The sequence below is a fragment of the Rana temporaria genome, chromosome 12 (assembly GCF_905171775.1).
Source record: "Rana temporaria chromosome 12, aRanTem1.1, whole genome shotgun sequence".
Lineage (NCBI taxonomy): Eukaryota > Metazoa > Chordata > Amphibia > Anura > Ranidae > Rana > Rana temporaria.
In genome coordinates this window covers 31,594,598-31,613,607 of record NC_053500.1, presented here as the reverse complement: position 1 = coordinate 31,613,607, position 19,010 = coordinate 31,594,598, and the positions used below count along the sequence as shown (strand labels likewise).

The following is a 19,010-nucleotide window of genomic DNA, read 5'->3' as shown; positions in this document are numbered from 1 at the left end:
GAGATTACCAACGTATCACAGAAACTGCCAAACAATTGCCAACAAGTCGTAAGAGACTGTCAAATTGTCACCAGACCTTTAGGGATTAGTCACAGGAAAACATCAGAGGTTATCGATATGCCACAGCCAAATTCAGACATACCTAAAAAGTCCACATACACCATACCTTTAATGTGAAGTAGATAACAATAACGCAAGTAGTATATTAAGTGATAGCATTCAGCATTGTACTAGGTTGGTAAACACTTACCAAGATTGGACTTGTCTCATTTCTGACCCAGGTGTCCAGTTGATATCTGGGGGTCTCAGATCCTGAGGTCTGCCCAACCAACCTGCTGGGGTAAGTGACTTGGGGAAGTTCCAGGGTCTGGTGCCATTGGGTGACGTTTTCAGGCTGAGCAGTGTCAGTGGGGAATGACGAGTTCTCCAGAGGAAACCCTAATACAGAAAGAAAAAACAGAGATACTGTAAGAATATACATTTCTTATCCAATATGAAATACAAACCAAGGTTACGTAAAATTGAAGTCTAAACAAAAAAAAAAAATTTATTGGCTGGAGTTCAACTTAAAGCGGATGTGCCATGGGAACAAAATATTAAAAGTCAGCAGCTACAAATACTGCAGCTGCTGACTTTTAATATTAGGACACTTACCTGTCCTGGAGTCCCGCGCCGATCGCAGCAGAGCACGAGCCGATCGCTCGTCACTCTGCTGCTCCCCCGCCATCCACGCTGAGGGAACCAGGAAGTGAAGCGCTGCGGCTTCACTGCCCGGTTCCCTACGGCGCATGCGCGAGTCGCGCTGCGCCCGCCGATTGGCTCACACGCTGTGTGCTGGGAGCCGAGTGTTCCCAGCACACAACGGGCGACAGACGGGATGTGACGGAATGCCCGTCTTTCGCCCGTATCGTGTGGCCGGAAGTGGGTGCAAATACCTGTCTTTAGACAGGTGTCTGCACCCCCCTCCCCCCTGAAAGGTGTCAAAAGTGACACCGGAGGGGGGGAGGGTTCCGATCAGCGGGACTCCACTTTAGGGTGGAGGACCGCTTTAAACTCACTCAGTCACTAAAGGGTTCATTTTCTGTATTCTGCAAAAAAAAAAAAAATGGTTTATCCTGCTGTTCTCCATCTCCATCTGTCCAAGTATACAATTCAGCTAGCGATTTTGCAGCTGTGTTGGCAGCTCTGCACATGCTCAGTTTTCAGTGTGTTTCTACCCTGAGTATTTCCTCCCTATTACATGTTAACAGCCCATGTGACTATATAGAGTCACACATGTGGGTGTATACACAGTGGTAAATGACAGCCCACTCCCTTCCTCCCTCCTCCCCAATGCCCCCTAACCAGCTAAACAGGAAATTACTGGAGGCTTCACCTCCCTCTTATTCTAAGACACAGGCTGGGGGGGTGTGACACAGCATGTGACTGGCAGAAATCTGCCCACACCATGTTATTACCAAAAAATAAAACAATTTGATTTCAAAATGTATATTTGTATAAAAATCACGGGTTATTAAAACTTGTTGAATATTTAAATCAGGGGTGGTGATGAAATGTATTTCATTTCCAATGTTTTTATTTAAGATTTTTCAGAAAGAAAATACAAAATCAGCATTTGTTATAGCAAAAAAAAAAAAAATAGATTCTTGTATGCAGACAAGACATTGAAGGTCAGTAACACTACCGCTTAAACTCCATACCCTCGATTCTACAAACTGCGTCAGTCACCAAATTGAGTCAAAACTATACCGAACTCATAACCCATTGACTGAACTTCCGCTTGGGCTCGCGGGCCACACACAGTACAAGAATCTATACAATGCAGATGCAATCAGAAAAAGGTAGGAGGGAGGAATAGGGATAGTAAAAGAATGAAAGAAGGGTAGAAGGGAGGAAGGTCCTCCAGTACCGAGTCATCCTGTTATGGATAGCTGATAGGCGCTCATTCACCATTATCCAGAATAGTTTAGCTTTCAGTAAGGAAAAGGGATCGCCAAGATTTGGCCATAGATATAACAGTGCATGCAGAGGTGATTTGATAAGGTTCACTTGGGTCAAAGAGTATATAAAATTATAAATGCGTATCCAGAACCGTCTCACTTTTGAGCACGTCCACCAGGTAAGGTACAGGGTGCCATCCATGCTGCATCCTCTGAAGCACCGCAGGGACGCCCTTGAAACAAAGGCTGCCACCCGCACCGGGACCATATACCACCTCATCAAGACTTTATAATTTGCTTCTTATTAAATGTATTTCAATAGTCTGCATCATACAGTTCTCATCACTCTTATAGGCAGTACCAGTGGGGAAGCTAGACATTATTTCACCCGGGGCAAAGAATCAGGTCGGTCCCCCCCTTATGGGATAAGATTAGGCAGAAGTGAGAAACTCCCAGGCCATAGCTGTTGAGTCAGCTGTCTGTCCCCTCCCCCCATGCTCCTCGGTGGTCGTCCCCCCTGCTTCTTTGTTTCCCCCAGGTGAGCGATGCGGGGAAGGAGAGACAGGAGTGGAGGGGGGCAGCAGTCCGCTGTCACTGAAGCCGGCCCACTGAGCCATCGGCCAACCGGGAAACTCACTGTGGTCCCAATGGCCAGTCCATCCCTGCATTGAAAGCATTTGGTTATATTTGTTTGATAAGTGCAAACAAATACCGGTTTATCTTTTCAGAAATTCAGAGCTGTCCTGTGCCCTGTGTTATCGCAAAGAGGTCATTTCGCAATCTTGAAAAAAAATCATTGTATTTGTATTTTTAAAAAAAAATATGTATTCTGTTACATGTCTTTGGTAAAAAAATAAATAAAAAATAAATCCCAATCAGTGTATATTAATTGATATGTGTGAAAGTTATAGCACCTTCAAACAATGGTATATATACTGTAATTTTGTATTTATTATTTTATACTAAACAATGGCGGTGATCATATAGTGGGACTGCGATAGTGCAGCGAGCAATCTTGACACTGACGCTGGGTGTGAACCGATTAACTGACACCAACATTACCAGCGACACTAATACAGTGATCAGTGCAAATACTATACACTGTCATTGTACTAATGTCACTGGCTGGGAAGGGGTTAACATCTAGGGGCAATCAAGGGGTTAACTGTGTGCCTAACAAGTGTAATGTGTGTATTATGTGCTGCTTTTACTAATAGATGTGGCTGATTTTTCTCCCTTTGCAGTTACATCTATGCTCTGTGTTGTTCGTTAACACAAGGCTCTGTAGTGCGATTTGCTAAGCCGATCAGCAGGTCCTGGCCATAAATTATTGGCTGTGACCTGCTGATTGGCTTGTGCTGTACTGAACTACAGCACAGACAGGGCAGAAATGCTGGATCATATACGTGTATGTGATCCGGTGCAGCAGGCCACTCTGCCGCAGTATCAAGGCGGTGGGCAGTCTCTGCAAGTGGCCAGATCCGATTCCCCCCAAACACATATTCAAAGTATATGGTGGAATTCCCCTGCTGCGCTACTGTGTTTCGACAAGGCCGTGGCCTGATCAGTGCTGCAGCCGATTGGCTACAAGCGCTAATCGAGCACAAATAAACCGACAGTCCCATTTGGGAGGAATCATCGCTAGGTCCACTCCTCTCAAATGGGAACGGTCCCTACATGTATCCAAATGAATCCGGTTCCTGCTAAACCACCCAAGTTTCAATGCATGTATAGCCAGCTTTTGTTTTTATCTTGTACTACAAAATAATTTTCCTTTATGTTGTAGAGATCTAAGAGTGGAAGTGGTTAGCAAAACCACTGGGCAAAGCTGACAACACCCAGTCCACAAAAATACGTGTTGTCAGATCACAACAGGTCTTAGGAGCGGAGTGAATTTCTGGAAGGTCAGCAGGTGCTTTTCCATAGCTCCTAAATGTCCCGGATTTGGAGGGACTGTCCCCGATTTGGAACAATGTTCTCATTTTGGTCTAATCTATATAGGTTGTACATAAAATTCACTACCTTTCAAAAAGTGTTTCCCATACGAAACCTTGCATTCAATTTCTAAATTGCGGCATTTGTCCATTTCAAAAGCCAATATAAAAAGGAATATAAAAAAAAAAAATAGTAGTGGTAAAAAAAAAAAAAAAAAACACGCACGCACTTGTGGGTTCAACTATTTTTTTTTGGTTTAAATCTCCCTAAGGGGGTGTGGTGGTGGGTGTCCTATGCCTACATTTGCCAATCAGTGTTCCTCATTCCCATTTCAGAATTGGGAGGTATGCTTTTCTTGCCGAGTCTTTAAAAGAGAAAAAGCACTGGGAAATGTGCATGTTTTGCGAAGACGTACTGCCTATCTATTTATTTAGATACACGTAAAATATGGTCATTGTCAACCTCCTTAAAATACTAGCATCTTGGCTCTGGCTTTAATACTGAATGACTAACCTGCAACAAGTCTAAGCCTAGAGCCAGAGGGAAGGGGAGGCCTCCTGATCAGCATTACTTGCGCTGCCAGTGACTAACAAACCAAAGGCAGGAGGACCCACATAGCAACCAGATACACAGTATTGTCAGAGGGAAAGAAGCAAAGGCAGCACCCATATTTCTCTATTGACAGGCTTAAACATTTGCAATATAACAAAAATTGTAAAAAGAACGGTAACACAAACATTTGCATTGCAAAAAAAAGACAAAAATAATCAAGAATAATTCAGCAAGAAGCAAATTGGAGCAATGGAAGAGTAGGGAGTAACAGAAGGATGATGTGGACGGATGTAAATACATGTATTTCAGACCAGGGATCAGTGGCAAGAGCACCTGTTCAGCTACCAAATCCATTGACAATTCCAGCCTGTACTTCCACCAATCACCTACTGTCCCAGGAGAGCCAGTAGGATGACCTCTCCCTTCTAACAATCCGCCACCCTGCTCCTCTAATCAGCTACCTCTCTCTCTTCCCTCCTCCCAGCATTGCACAGATCTACCTGATGCATTGCAGTATATCTGTTGATGTTACAGAATGCGCGGGGAAGAAGGAACGATTGCAGCTGAACACCTGCTTCTAGGGCAACCCTGAGTGCCTGCCAAGGGTTTAATTATGCAGAATCTGCTGCGGTTTCTATACCTCCTGTGTGCCTAGAGTTGCCCCCCACCAAAATACCAAATGGGAAGGGGAAGTCTCTGATGCCTAGAGTTGCCCCCTACCAAAATACCAAATGGGAAGGGGAAGTCTCTGATGCCTAGAGTTGCCCCCCACCAAAATACCAAATGGGAAGGGGAAGTCTCTGATGCCTAGAGAGTTGCCCCCCACCAAAATACCAAATGGGAAGGGGAAGTCTCTGATTTTTAACCCTTCAGAACAGATCATATAGCAAAAACATTAGGTATACACAAGAGTCATCCATGCACAGACATCAAGTCTGTACGCCCGACAGAAGGGGGTGGCAGCATATGATGGACGAACAAACTGGGTGTAATCCCGGGATTTGTGGTACAGGGAATGAAGCAGGAGGAACCCAGGAGATACTTGGGGAAAGGATTCCGGTGTAAACAGAAAATAATTTGTTACAAGGGTGAAAAATCTGGGATATACAGGCAGGGATGGGTGCACGGGGGGGGGGGGGGGGGGCATAGGTCAGGGATACATTCAGGACTGAGCTAAAATCAGCAATCACACAAACTGTATTTTATTACTAAAAAGGGAAATTTGGATGCAGATACAAGATAGAAAACTGGTTAAAGGGTGAAGAATTTGGGGTACAGAGAGGGTGTAGCCAGAAAACAGACTGGGGATAGGAGTGATCGGGAACAAATTAGAAATAAAGTGAGGGAAAACTGAGGTATGGGAATAAGGGGAGCAACAAGGAATTAACAGAAGGGTACATAGAGCAGTTAGGGAGAGGACCAAGACATGGGATTTATAAATGTAAAGAACATGAGCACTTAGAAAGTGGTCCATGAATGAGGACGACAGGAAGAGAAGAACTTTTTAGGTTGTAAGGCGTCGGTACAGGAAGACAGACGATCATTTGGTACAGGAGAATGGATGGTTTGGGAATTAGAGCTTGTGAGATGTATCTAGGAATTGGGTTGCGAGAAGATGATTGGGCTGGAGGTACAAAAGATAATAGGTCTTGGAATTAGAGGTATGGAAATTAGGTAGCAGAATCTGGGAAAAGGAATGGGGGGGGGGGGGGTTACAAAGATATGGTAGCAGGCGATGGGTCTTATGCCGCGTACACACGGTCGTCTTTTGTGATAAAAAAAAACAACATTTTTAAAAACGTCATTTAATTCGAGCATGCTTCAATTTTTTATGTCGTTTTTCAAAACGTCGTTTTTTTGTGTCATAAAAAATAAAATCACAGTGTGTAGCTAAAACGACGTTTAAAACAACGTTTTTAAACCCGTGCATGCTCAGAAGCAAGTTATGAAGCGAGCTTGAATGGAACAGAGTGCCGCCGTACGTGCTGAACGTAACCGCGCTTTGCGAGAGCATTTTGAAAAAAACGATGGTGTGTAGGCAACGTCGTTTTTTAAAATGAAGTTTGAAAAACGTCTTTTTTTTCATGAGAAAAAAAAAGGACGATTTTTTATTCCATCACAAAAAACGACCGTGTGTATGCGGCATAAGAATTAGGGTAGCGAAGAGGTGGTTGGCCTAGAAATTAGGGAATCGAGAAAACCATGGGTCTAGATGTTGGAGGTACATTATAGGAAATTATAGGTACAAAAAAAGACAGTGGAAGCTATGGGTACAGAGATGGTGTGCCATGGAATTAGGGGTACAGGAAAAAATGGTGAGCCTGGGAATTATGGTTACAAAGAAACCATGGGCCTAGAAATTAGGGGTACAGAGAAAGCAGAGACTCTATGGCTATAAAATGGTGTGGCTGGGGATTTGGGGCACAGGAAAAAGGTGGGCCTGGGAATTAGGCAACAGAGAAGCATCAGGTCTGGAAGTTCAGGAGAGAGGAGTCGGGGGAAATTGAATAGCTCCAGAAAAGCAGGTATCACGAGAAGCTGGAGGATGGATGCAGAGAAGGAGTAGTTGATGCACGGGGAGCAGTAGAGAATAGAAGGGAAGCAGAGAATCTCCCTAGTGATCATGAGTGAAGGATGGAAATGCTGGGAAATGAAGATGTGTGACAAGCAGAGTTGCATTAGAAAACACATCAGATGGGCATACCGGGGGTGGAAAGATTGGGGTAATTGGGGCAGATATGACACATTCAAGACTCACGCAATGATGGAGAGGATGGCAGGTTGCCCACCCATCTCTCGCAGCATCATACTTACCCAGCTCAGACATGGCAAAGATCACAGCAGCTACAACCCAGAGCAGCTCTAGACGCATCATTCATACATAACCATTCAGCCCCGGGGAAAGGGGACAGGAGAGGGACAGCAGGCAGCCTGACACACAGCAGGGCTACAGTGGACATCAGCCCGGGTCCTTTGTGTGCCTGTCACCATCGGGGTGTAGTGCAGAGATGTGTGTGCACAGGGATGCTGGATCTGCAGTGTGTGCGTGAGGGGAGATCCAGTATTAACATAGAGACACGTGAGGAGGACCATTCTCCTCCTCCCTCCTCCCCTCCATCTTCATCTTCAGTATTCCTCTCCACCCCTCCCCCCCTTCTCATACATTGCACTCTGCTGTGTACCTATCAATCTCCCTCCTGCATTTCTATTAGAGGAAAAACTCCAGTATTTATTATTATATATTATATTTTATTAACACATTTCTACACAAAATACATTGCATTTGATGGCAGTGAAAATTACAGCTGATGCAAGTAAAGATTTTCTATACATGCCAGGACGGAAACACGTTTTTTTCCCTTGCAAATAAAAGTTCTCTGAATCCCTACCCCCCACCACCTTTTTATAATTGGCTTAGTGCCTCACTAAGAAGTCTGCAAAGAACTTCAAATTACAGGACAACCTGATGCACGTCATTCTGCATTCCTAGCGATGAGCTTTGGTTTCTTGCATAGGAAGGCTTATCCCACGTTTAGAATCTGCTCGTCTAAGGACTGGTTTACATTTGTCCAATGTGTTTTGGGGGCATTACCATTTTGACATGCGTTTTCATAACAAGTGCATTAAAGTAAGAATTATTTTAATGCACCTCACCTAAAACTCACAGGACCTAAAGCAGTGGTCTCCAAAACTGTGGCCTGGGGGCCGGAGGATGCAGCTCATTGCTTGCTTTTTTTATCTGGCCCATGGAGCACTATTTTATTCAATGACACCACCGACGGGGCACAATTGCTCCCAATGACACCACCGACGGGGCACAATTGCTCCCAATGACACCACCGACGGGGCACAATTGCTCCCAATGACACCACCGACGGGGCACAATTGCTCCCAATGACACCACCGACGGGGCACAATTGCTCCCAATGACACCACCGACGGGGCACAATTGCTCCCAATGACACCACCGACGGGGCACAATTGCTCCCAATGACACCACCGACGGGGCACAATTGCTCCCAATGACACCACCGACGGGGCACAATTGCTCCCAATGACACCACCGACGGGGCACAATTGCTCCCAATGACACCACCGACGGGGCACAATTGCTCCCAATGACACCACCGACGGGGCACAATTGCTCCCAATGACACCACCGACGGGGCACAATTGCTCCCAATGACACCACCGACGGGGCACAATTGCTCCCAATGACACCACCGACGGGGCACATTTGCTCCCAATGACAGCACCGATGGGGCACAATTGCTCCCAATGACAGCACCGATGGGGCACAATTGCTCCCAATGACAGCACCGATGGGGCACAATTGCTCCCAATGACAGCACCGATGGGGCACAATTGCTCCCAATGACACCACAATGGGACACAATTCCTCCCAATGACACCACAATGGGACACAATTCCTCCCAATGACACCACAATGGGGCAGAATTGCTCCCAATGACACCAATGATGGGGCAGAATTGCTACCAATGACAAAATTGCTCCTATTGACACCATCGATGGGGCAGAATTGCTCCCAATGACACCAATGATGGGGCAGATTTGCTACCAATGACACCAATGATGGGGCAGCATTGCTCCCTATGACACCAACGATGGGGAAGAATTCCTCCCAATGACACCACAATGGGACACAATTCCTCCCATTGATACCACAATGGGGTAAAATCACTCCCAATGACAGGACACAATAACTTTCAATGACACCAACGGTGGGGCAGAATTCCTCTCAATGACACCAACGATTGGACACAATTCCTCCCAACACCATCAACGATGGGGCACAATTTCTCCCAACAACACCAATGATGCGGTACAATTTCTCCCATGACATTAATGATGGCGATTGTTTACTCCCACTGAGACTGGGACATTTTGTATTCCCAATGACCACAGTCCAGCCCCCTAAAGTCCGATGGCCAGTAAACTGGCCCTTAGTTTGGAAAGTTTGTGGATCCCTGGTCTAAAAGATCAGTCTATTGAAATGTAATATTTGAGTTGTAGATGGAGCCTTGTGTAGCTTTTTGTATGTCTTGGCTACTCCAAGAACAAGATCTCCCAACCAATTTTATCTGGGACATTCGGCTGTTCCTCCTATTATATTTTCTAGATCATAAAATAAATATAAAATCAAGGAGGAGTCAGAATGGGAGACCCTCTTAATGGGTACAGCAGGAATGCCGTAGGTGTCCTGACTCACAAAATCAGGGCAGAGATTTCATCAATCCCTGAGAGGTATGAAAACACTACATGAAGGACAATTGCCTTGTAAGTGTTATTTTACACAAAGAATAGTTGATACTTGGCATAGACTTCAAACAGAGTTAGGGAGTAAATTGACAATAAAATATATAAAAACAAAACAAAAGAGAGCATGTCCAATGTTCCTTGTGATTTTGCCTCAAGTGTCTTGTTCTTAACTAACAAAACAGTGCACACTGAACCAGGGGCGGACTGGCAACTCATGGGGCCCCGGAGCAATAGGAGATTATGGGGCCACACAGTATAATACACACACAGTTTACATACACACAGAATACACATACACACACTGAAAGGGTACTGGAGAGGCGGGGCAGCTATAATTTTGGGATTTTTTAAAAAACAGATTTTTACATACTGTCTCTGGTTTTACTGAGGCTGGCAACCCTGATGGTGCCCCCTAGTGGCATGGGGCCCTCGGGGAGGGCCCGAGAGCCTGAATGGTCAGTCCGCCCCTGCACTGAACTCTGTCAGGAGAAACGCTAATCCAACAGTCAAGAAATGAGAGTTCTGCCTTGCCAACTACCTCTGATATACAGCAAGAGAAAAACTTGCCTAATCTAAGTCTATAGGTTCCATTGGATTTCATCTACGATTAGATCAAAAATCTGGCCAGGATCTTGAGGTCTGAATCTACTCATCTATTCATCAAATCCCTAAAATTAACAGACACCCAATTGTAATGTGACTTGTCTTGCCAACCTCATAGAAAAGACGTCCATTTACAGTAAGGAGGGGATTCTCAAAAGCCGAAGCCACATGCCTTCAGAGGATGAAGGAAAGGAAATTTATACCTTCCACTGCATTTCCCGTCTAGCCTAGATTATCCTAATTATCAATGCGTTCCTTTATTTCAGACAAACACTTTTTAATACGCAAGAGTAAAACTTTCACAAGGGAGGTGTCTTTTTCCAAAGGCCTCTCTGATAGCTTGGACAAAAATGAGACATCAGTGTCAAGTGAAGTTAATGTTTCCTACATTTCTGAAAGATAAATCTTCCATTTCATATCAATCTACTAGCGGTTTCCTAAGCAGACTTGTTCAAGAGAAGGCCCTTCAGCCCTACATTCAGTTTGCTTTCCCTACTTGCAATGAAATCTCACTTACATTTTCCTAATTACTTCCTTAATGGTCTTCTGTGAATTGTAGCTCCAAGTCCAAGGAATCTTCTGTAGACCTCCGAGACAGGATTGTATTGAAGCAACTTCTGCAGCATTAAAGGCCCCAATGAGCACCGTGGCCCCCCATCACCTGTCAATGGAAGACGTTTGGAACCGCCAGGACTCTTCTAGTGCGGGCTACACGGCCAAACTGAACGATTGGGAGAGAAGGACCTTAGTCAGGGAGGTGACCAACCCAATGGTCACTCTGACAGAGCTCCAGCATTTCTCTGAGGAGAGAGCAGAACCTTCCAGAAGAACCACCATCTCTGCAGCACTCCACCAATTAGCCCTGTACAGTAGCGTGGCCAGACAGATGCCACTACTCAGTAAAAGGCACATGACAGCCCGCCTGGAGTTTGCCAAAAGGCACCTGAAGGACTCTGACCATGAGAAACACAATTCTGTGGACTGATGAAACAAAGTTGAACTCTTTGGCCTAAATGGCAAGTGTCATGTCTGGAGGAAACCAGGCACCGCTCATCAACTGACTTATACCATCCCTATAGTGAAGCATGGTGGTGGAAGCATCATTCCGTGGAGATGTTTTTCTGCGGCAGGAACTGAGAGACTAGTCAGGGTCTAGGGAAACGTGAATGCAGCAATGTACAGAAACCTCCTTGATGAAAACCTGTTCTAGAGCGCTCTGGACCTCAGACTGAGGTGAAGGTTCATCTTACAACAGGTCAATGACCCCAAGCATACAGCCAAGATAACAAAAGTGTGGCTACGGGACAAATTTGTGAATGTCCTTGAGTGGCCCAGCCAGAGCCCAGATTTGAACCGAATTGACCATCTCTGGAGAGATCTGAAAATAGCTGTACACCAACACTCCCCATCCAACCTGAGGGAGCTCAAGAGGTCCCGCAAAGAACAATGGAAGAAACTGTCCAAAAATAGGTTTGCCAAGCTTGTAGCATCATACTCAAAAAGACTCAAGGCTGTAATTGGTGCCAAAAGTGCTTCAATATAAATGATTGAGCAAAGGCTGTGAATATTTACAGTATGGGATTTTTTTGTTTGTTTTTTATTTGTATCAAATTTGCAAACATTTTAAACAAACTTCTAAATTATAAAATAAAAAATTGGAAAAAAATGAATAGAAGTAGCTATACCGAAAAATAAAAAAACATATTAAACAGCTACATCATGGAGATGCCCCAAACCGCATACTTACTGGGAAGGAATCCCACATACTTTGAATAATGAATTCCAGTCCTTACTTTCACTTTAACCCAAACAATGCATATTGGGAATCCTAGATGACCTCGAACTGCCTTGCCTACACTAGGGCAGCAGCGGCTAGGGCCTTATTCCAGGTATGGAAGGTTCTACTAAGGTACTGAAAGTCATCATACCCCCTACCCAGAAGGAATGGTTGCAATGTGTGGGTGATACTCTTACACCCTGAACACACAATCGGAAATTCTGACAGAAAAAGTCCGATGTGAGCTTTTGAACAGAAATTCCGACCGCATGTATGCTCCATCGGACTTTTGCTGTCGGAATTTCCGCCAACAAAAGTATGAGAGTTGGTTCTAACCCAACGGAAAATCTGATCGTCTGTAGCAATTCCGACACGCAAAATTCCTGACGTATGTTCGGAAACAATTCGACGCATGCTTGGAAGCATTAAACTTCATTGTATCGTCTCGTCGTAGTGTTGTACGTCACCGCGTTCTTGACAGACGAAAGTTCAGAGAACTTGTGCGACTGTGTGTATGCAAGCCAAGCTTGAGCGGAATCCCGTCGGAAAGACCAGCCAAGGTTTTTCCGACGGAAAATCCGATCGTGTGTACGCGGCATTAGTTTAGAGCAGGGGTGCCCAACCTTTTGAAGGGCGAGGGCCACTGAAGCAACTTGGTAACCTGTCGCGGGCCACAATAAATGGAGCGGGCAGATGACAGGCCCATGTCCACTCTGCATTTGCAGAGCAGACAGGGGCACAGCCCACTCTACTCAATTGGCCCTCCAATCCGATCTTCCCAGATGGAAGGGAACGGACTGATTTCTTTTTTGTGGATCGAATTAGAGGTAGGAGTGTGTAAACAACCACGTTTACATCTGTGGCTCAATATAGGTGAACAAAGGGTCCAATTGGGTCGGACTAATCGTGTCAAAGTGGCCTAAGGCTGCTTTCACACTGATGCGCTGCAATATACCCACACCGAGGGTTCAACGCAGTGCACCCGTGGCTTTCCTGCGGTTAGCTGCACTTTGCCATAGACTTAAATTATATCCTGCAGGTGTGGTGCACTTTCTGAAGACAATAACAGAAGTCTATGGCTCAGTGCAGGTAACCTACAGATGTTCTGTGCTGCACCTGTGAATCAGTTTAAAAGCAGCCTCAGTAACTACAGCAGAACAGATATGTCCACACACATTATATTATATACACACACACACACACACACATACATACATACCACACACACTGATTTTGGTATTAAACTTACCTTTAATAACAGTCTTCCATTCAGGTATCACCAGCTGTTGCTGTCCCAGGCAGAGTGCATTTGGTATCACAACACCTGTGACAGGAGTTGGCGCTATACATGAAGCATTGGCTTATGTCAACACGCTATTCAAGAGCAGGAGGTCGCAGCCCACATCAGAGGGCTCCGCGGGCCACTGGTTGGGCACCCCTGGTTTAGAGATTATATATATATATATATATATATATAATCATACATATACACACACACGCACGCGCACACACACACACACAAAACAGTGGTGGTCCTGATCTCGAGCCTACTCTAGTAATGGATAGACGTCTTGTAGGATAACACACTCCTGAAGTATACTGCTTTATATGTCTGGAAGACTACCTAGCTGTCAGGTATGATAAAAGTATGGTCTAATGCCAGTTCTGCATTATTGGTATAATATGACATGTTCAGATTTACTGATGGGTCTTAGTTTGTATGTGATCCAGATGTTATTATTTTGACTTGTTCTGGAAACGGAGATTTTTCAATAAAAATATTTCTGATAAAAAAAAAAAGAAGTGGAAATGCAGAAAATAAAAATTATGACCGCTACAGTTTTATGAAGGAGATTTTTTTTTTCACAGAACTATTAAACAAAAATATATTTTCTATTCTTGCCTTTCATGTGGTGACTATGAATCTCATCAGATATAGGGAAAAAGTTTGAAGATGATGGTAAATACACTGATAAGAAAAGGAAAAATTAAAAAACAACATTGAAAAGTGAAAATTAAAAGGGTGATTAAGTGGGCTGTAAGGGTTTGTTTATTTTCTAAATATGTTCTTTTAAGCTAGTGCATTGTTGGTTCACTTACCTTTTCCTTCCATTTCCCTTCTAAATGTTTTTTTTCTTTTTCTGAATTTCTCACTTCCTGTTCCTCCTCAGTAAGCTGTTCTGGCTGACTAAACACCGCTCAGATGATGGTGTGAAGTTAACTGAGGAGAAACAGAAAGTGAGAAATTCAGACAAAGAAAAAAAAAAAATTTAGAAGGGAAAGCGAAGGAAAAAGGTAAGTGAACCAACAATGCACTAGCTTAAGGGAACGTATTTACAACCCCTTTAAAACAGTTACTACCGTGTTTCCCTGAAAATAAGCCCGGGTCTTATATTAATTATGCCAACAAAAGACACAGTAGGGCTTATTTTCGGGGTAGGTCTTACCATGTAATGTACTGTCTTCTCTCCCCCTCTCCCTCCCTGCCAGGAATCCCAAGTGTGAACCGAGTTAAAATGCTTGTACAATCCTATAATCCACTCTATTACAGTAGTATATAATGTACAATGTGTGTGTTTCTGTAATATAATTGTGCCAAATACATTTGTTATAGCGCCGCTCTGCACTTCTGTTACCCGCCGGAGCTCTTTTCCCTGCAATTATATTACAGAAACACACACATTGTATATTATATACTACTGTAATATAGTGGATTAGAGGATTTTACAAGCATTTTTAACTAGGGCTTATTTTCGGGGTAGGGCTTATATTGCAGCCCTCCTGGAAAATAACGCTAGGTCTTATTTTCAGGGTAGGTCTTATTTTTGGGGAAACAGGGTATGTGATGCACAACCCAAATTCTCCTTCATTTGTGTCTTGCATGCTCCCAAGGGATGGTTATAACAAAAGAGGCAGTGTTGTCCAGAAAGAAATGGCCAGGTGCTAATTGACAAACTACAGGCGGTTAGCCACAGCTCCTGCAACATTTTTATCTAGCCACCAACTCCTGCCATTACTCCACATCCCTTCTCTATAATTTCTATTATTTCACATAACCCCGCCCCCTATATCTATTGGCCTCCTCCTAGCATAGGTCTAGGTAATAATGCGTTCCAGGCAGCATTAATAATGGAGGCTCTGTGTCTGTGTAAGAGTATGGAGTAGATACAGTCCATGTTTGGGTTTAATGCATACTGCGCTGCATAAATAATGAATATTTCTAGAGAATGTTTCCTACCTGTGGGATGTGAATAATTAATTTATGAAGCTTTGATCTGTGTGTATTAACCAGTAGTGCAAACAAAGTGTACACAGTCTGTATGTATGGAGGCGAGCAGGAAGGGGGGCAGATGTCAGTGGTACTTGGCACAGAGCAAGTCAAGCCATGAATATGGTAAGAGGCCACAGACAAGGCAATCCTAATACAAGAGAGTTGTACACCAAATTCTTAAAATGGTACATAGAACTGTGAAAGCACCATCTTAGAATAGAAGATATCAACATATTAGAATATATAGATATCCTTAGCCAGATTCAGAGAGAGCGCCGCATCTTTGAGGCGGCGTAGCGTATCGTATTTACGCTACGCCGCCTCAAGTCAGAGAGGCAAGTACTGTATTCACAAAGCACTTGCATCCTAACTTACGGCGGCGTATCATAAATGGGGTCGGCGTAAGCGCGCCTAATTCAAATGAGGATGGGGGGGCGTGTTTTATGTTAATGTTTGGTGACCCGACGTGATTGACGTTTTTTACGAACGGCGCATGCGCCGTCTGTGTACATATTCCAGTGTGCAGGGGCGGACTGACCATGGAGTCACTCGGGCACTGCCCAAGGGCCCCATGCCACTAGGGGGCCCCATCAGGGTTGCCAGGCTCAGTAAAACCAGGGACAGTATGTAAAAATCTGTGTTTTTTTTAGATCTGTCCCTGATATGTCCGAAACTGACATGCTTTTAATGTGAATATCCCAAGATTTTAGCTGCCCTGCCTCTGCACTGCCTCCTGGCGTGGTGGCCATCTGTAAGAGGGGCCCCATAATCTTCTATTGCCTGGGGTCCCATGAGTTGTCAGTCCGCCCCTGCCAGTGTGCATTGCTCCAAAGTACGCCGCAAGGACGTATTGGTTTCAGCGTGAACGTAAATTACGTCCAGCCCCATTCACGGACGACTTACGCAAACGACGCGGGAACGACGGCCATACTTAACATTGGCTAGGCCAGCTATTTGTTGGAATAACTTTACGCCGGAAAAAGCCATACGTAAAAAAAATGCGCCGGGCGCACGTACGTTTGTGAATCGGCGTATCTAGTAATTTACATATTCTACGACAAACTCAACGGAAGCGCCACCTAGCGGCCAGCGGGAAAATTGCACCCTAAGATACGACGGCGTAGGAGACTTACGCCGCTCGTACCTTAGCCTAATTTAAGTGTATCTGGTTTGCAGAATACGCTTAAATTAACGCCGGCGTAGATTCTGAGTTACGACGGCGTATCTACTGATACGCCGGCGTAAACGTACCTGAATCTGGCTACCTAGCTCAATATGATCATGGGAAAAAAAAATATAATATTCAGGTTACAGTGGATGGATACTGAGTGAGTGAGTGAATTACTTATATAGCGAACTGAATCGCCTCAAGGCACTTGGCATCCATTTTCCTTCAGTTTAACCCTCAGAATAGATGGGTCTTTAGTTTTTTTCAGAAGACCAGGTGATCAATTTCCTTTCGGATATTAGTTGGTACTGCTTTAGGTCTCTTATTTATATTGGGGGGGGGGGGGGGTTGAGCATGCATTTCAACTCCTCCCCCCCCTCCCAACTTCTCCCTCTATACCTGCAAAGGCATACACATGCTGTAGCTGCAAGCATGAATTATAAAATCTGGGGTGTATTGAACGTGACTCAATCAAATGGCGTGCAGGAGAGGCACCTATGAGGAAACGGCATGCCGGAGAGACACAGAGGAGACACCAAGGAGGAATTGGCCTGCCAGAGAGACAGAGGAGGAAACGGCGTGCAGGAGAGGCACCGAGGAGGAAACGCTGTGCAGGAGACACAGAGGAGGAAACGCTGTGCAGGAGACACAGAGGAGGAAACGCTGTGCAGGAGACACAGAGGAGGAAACGCTGTGCAGGAGACACAGAGGAGGAAACGCTGTGCAGGAGACACAGAGGAGGAAACGCTGTGCAGGAGACACAGAGGAGGAAACGCTGTGCAGGAGACACAGGAGGAAACGCTGTGCAGGAGACACAGAGGAGGAAACGCTGTGCAGGAGACACAGAGGAGGAAATGCTGTGCAGGAGACACAGAGGAGGAAATGCTGTGCAGGAGACACAGAGGAGGAAATGCTGTGCAGGAGACACAGAGGAGGAAATGCTGTGCAGGAGACACAGAGGAGGAAATGCTGTGCAGGAGACACAGAGGAGGAAATGCTGTGCAGGAGACACAGAGGAGGAAACACTGTGCAGGATACACAGAGGAGATAGCGCAGTGCCACGACCTAGATGGGTTAAGTGCAGGGTTTGCCCACCGACTGGGGGTGGGTTCTGTTGGGGGTTGTGGTTCGTTTGCTGCCCCCCCCTAAAATGTAGCAGAAGCCGCTGAAACTCTAAAATGGAAATTTTTCACTGTTGGTTTCCAGCTGTCAAGTTTCCAGGATTCAGGATTCAGAAGGCGTTTTCATCTGGCCTGTGTATATGAGATCTTCGGAAGTAAATGTACAGAAGTGCCAGCTTAATCTACAACTGAAATGTACATACGTGAATTTTTTTTACCTGGCAAAAATATTTTAGCTACGTTTGTGATTCACATAAACCCGTCGGACTGTCGAGCCAGAGCACGATACCAGTATTCATAAGCATCTTCCAGTGCCACCATCACACCTCCAGCCTGTCCACTAGACACAAAAAATAAAATGTATTACATTTCCAACACACAATTCAAAATACAGGAATTTCTTCAACAAAGTTTTCTTAAGGGAAGGGGCTGCCTTGCTGACCTCTTTAGGAAATGTAAGTTGCCTGGCTGCTATATTGATCCTTTGATTTAATACTTTTAAGAGCCAGTTCACACTAGAATTCGTAAAGAATGGTGCTTTCCGTGCGCTTTTCCTGCACAGCAGGTGAACACACTGCCCTGGCAAACTTCTTGTTGGTGCAGTACGTTCTTAAAAGTGAAAGCACTATTTTTTGCGGAGTCCAGTGTGTTTTCCAACCCATTTAAATGAATGGGTTGTCAAAGCACACCACATGGGGACACATGGGAACGCACATATTCCTGTGTGATCCTGGTGTGAACTGGCCCAGAATTTCTTATTTGCATACTTGTTCTGGGACAGTAGTTCATTAAGACAGAAAGGTCTGCATGACAGCCAGGCTTTTTGTACTCTATAAATGATACTTTTCTTCACACTAGATAATACAGTGTCCGCTGTACTTCCACCCTGCTGTGCAGAGAGCTGTGGCTCGCATACACCAAAGGGGTAATGGCGTTTATCTGCCCCCTCTCCCCTTGACCATTCACAGAACTCATTTTGTTCTGTGAACCACAAGGCATTTTGTAATTTAATACTATTCAAGTTGATCTATTTTTAAGTTTTGGCTAGAATAGGGAATAAATTAAAATCCAACAGTATACAACTAACTTTGTAGAAATTTCCTTTATGCTGTCACCAGGACAGGTGTCCGCACTGGAAGATTTGATTTACCTTGACATTTTGTTCTGGCGACAACTTTAAAATTAAAGACTTCCACAAATTTCCCTAGCAACCCGACAGGGGGTTCGAACTCTTCTATCTACTCTATCCCAAACTAAAAAAAATATATACCTTTGCATACACTTTTTTAGGGTCCATTCACATATGTGTGCTACAGTAATGCATGCATGGCTTAATGTACAGTGGGTAGAAAAGTATCACCCA

General features: G+C 44.6%; 1 protein-coding gene across 1 annotated transcript in view; it reads right to left on the bottom strand.

The window, feature by feature from the left end:
• ADAM11 (ADAM metallopeptidase domain 11) overlaps positions 1-7,486 on the bottom strand; it is a 79,316-nt gene extending 71,830 nt beyond the window's left edge. The window contains exons 1-2 of the mRNA XM_040331241.1: positions 7,242-7,486; positions 251-438 (exon numbers count right to left, since the gene is read on the bottom strand). Of these exons, the coding sequence (XP_040187175.1) occupies positions 251-438; positions 7,242-7,302 (249 nt within the window). The 5' untranslated portion in view covers positions 7,303-7,486. The remainder of the gene's footprint in view (positions 1-250; positions 439-7,241) is intronic.
• Between the last annotated feature and the right edge of the window lie 11,524 nt (positions 7,487-19,010).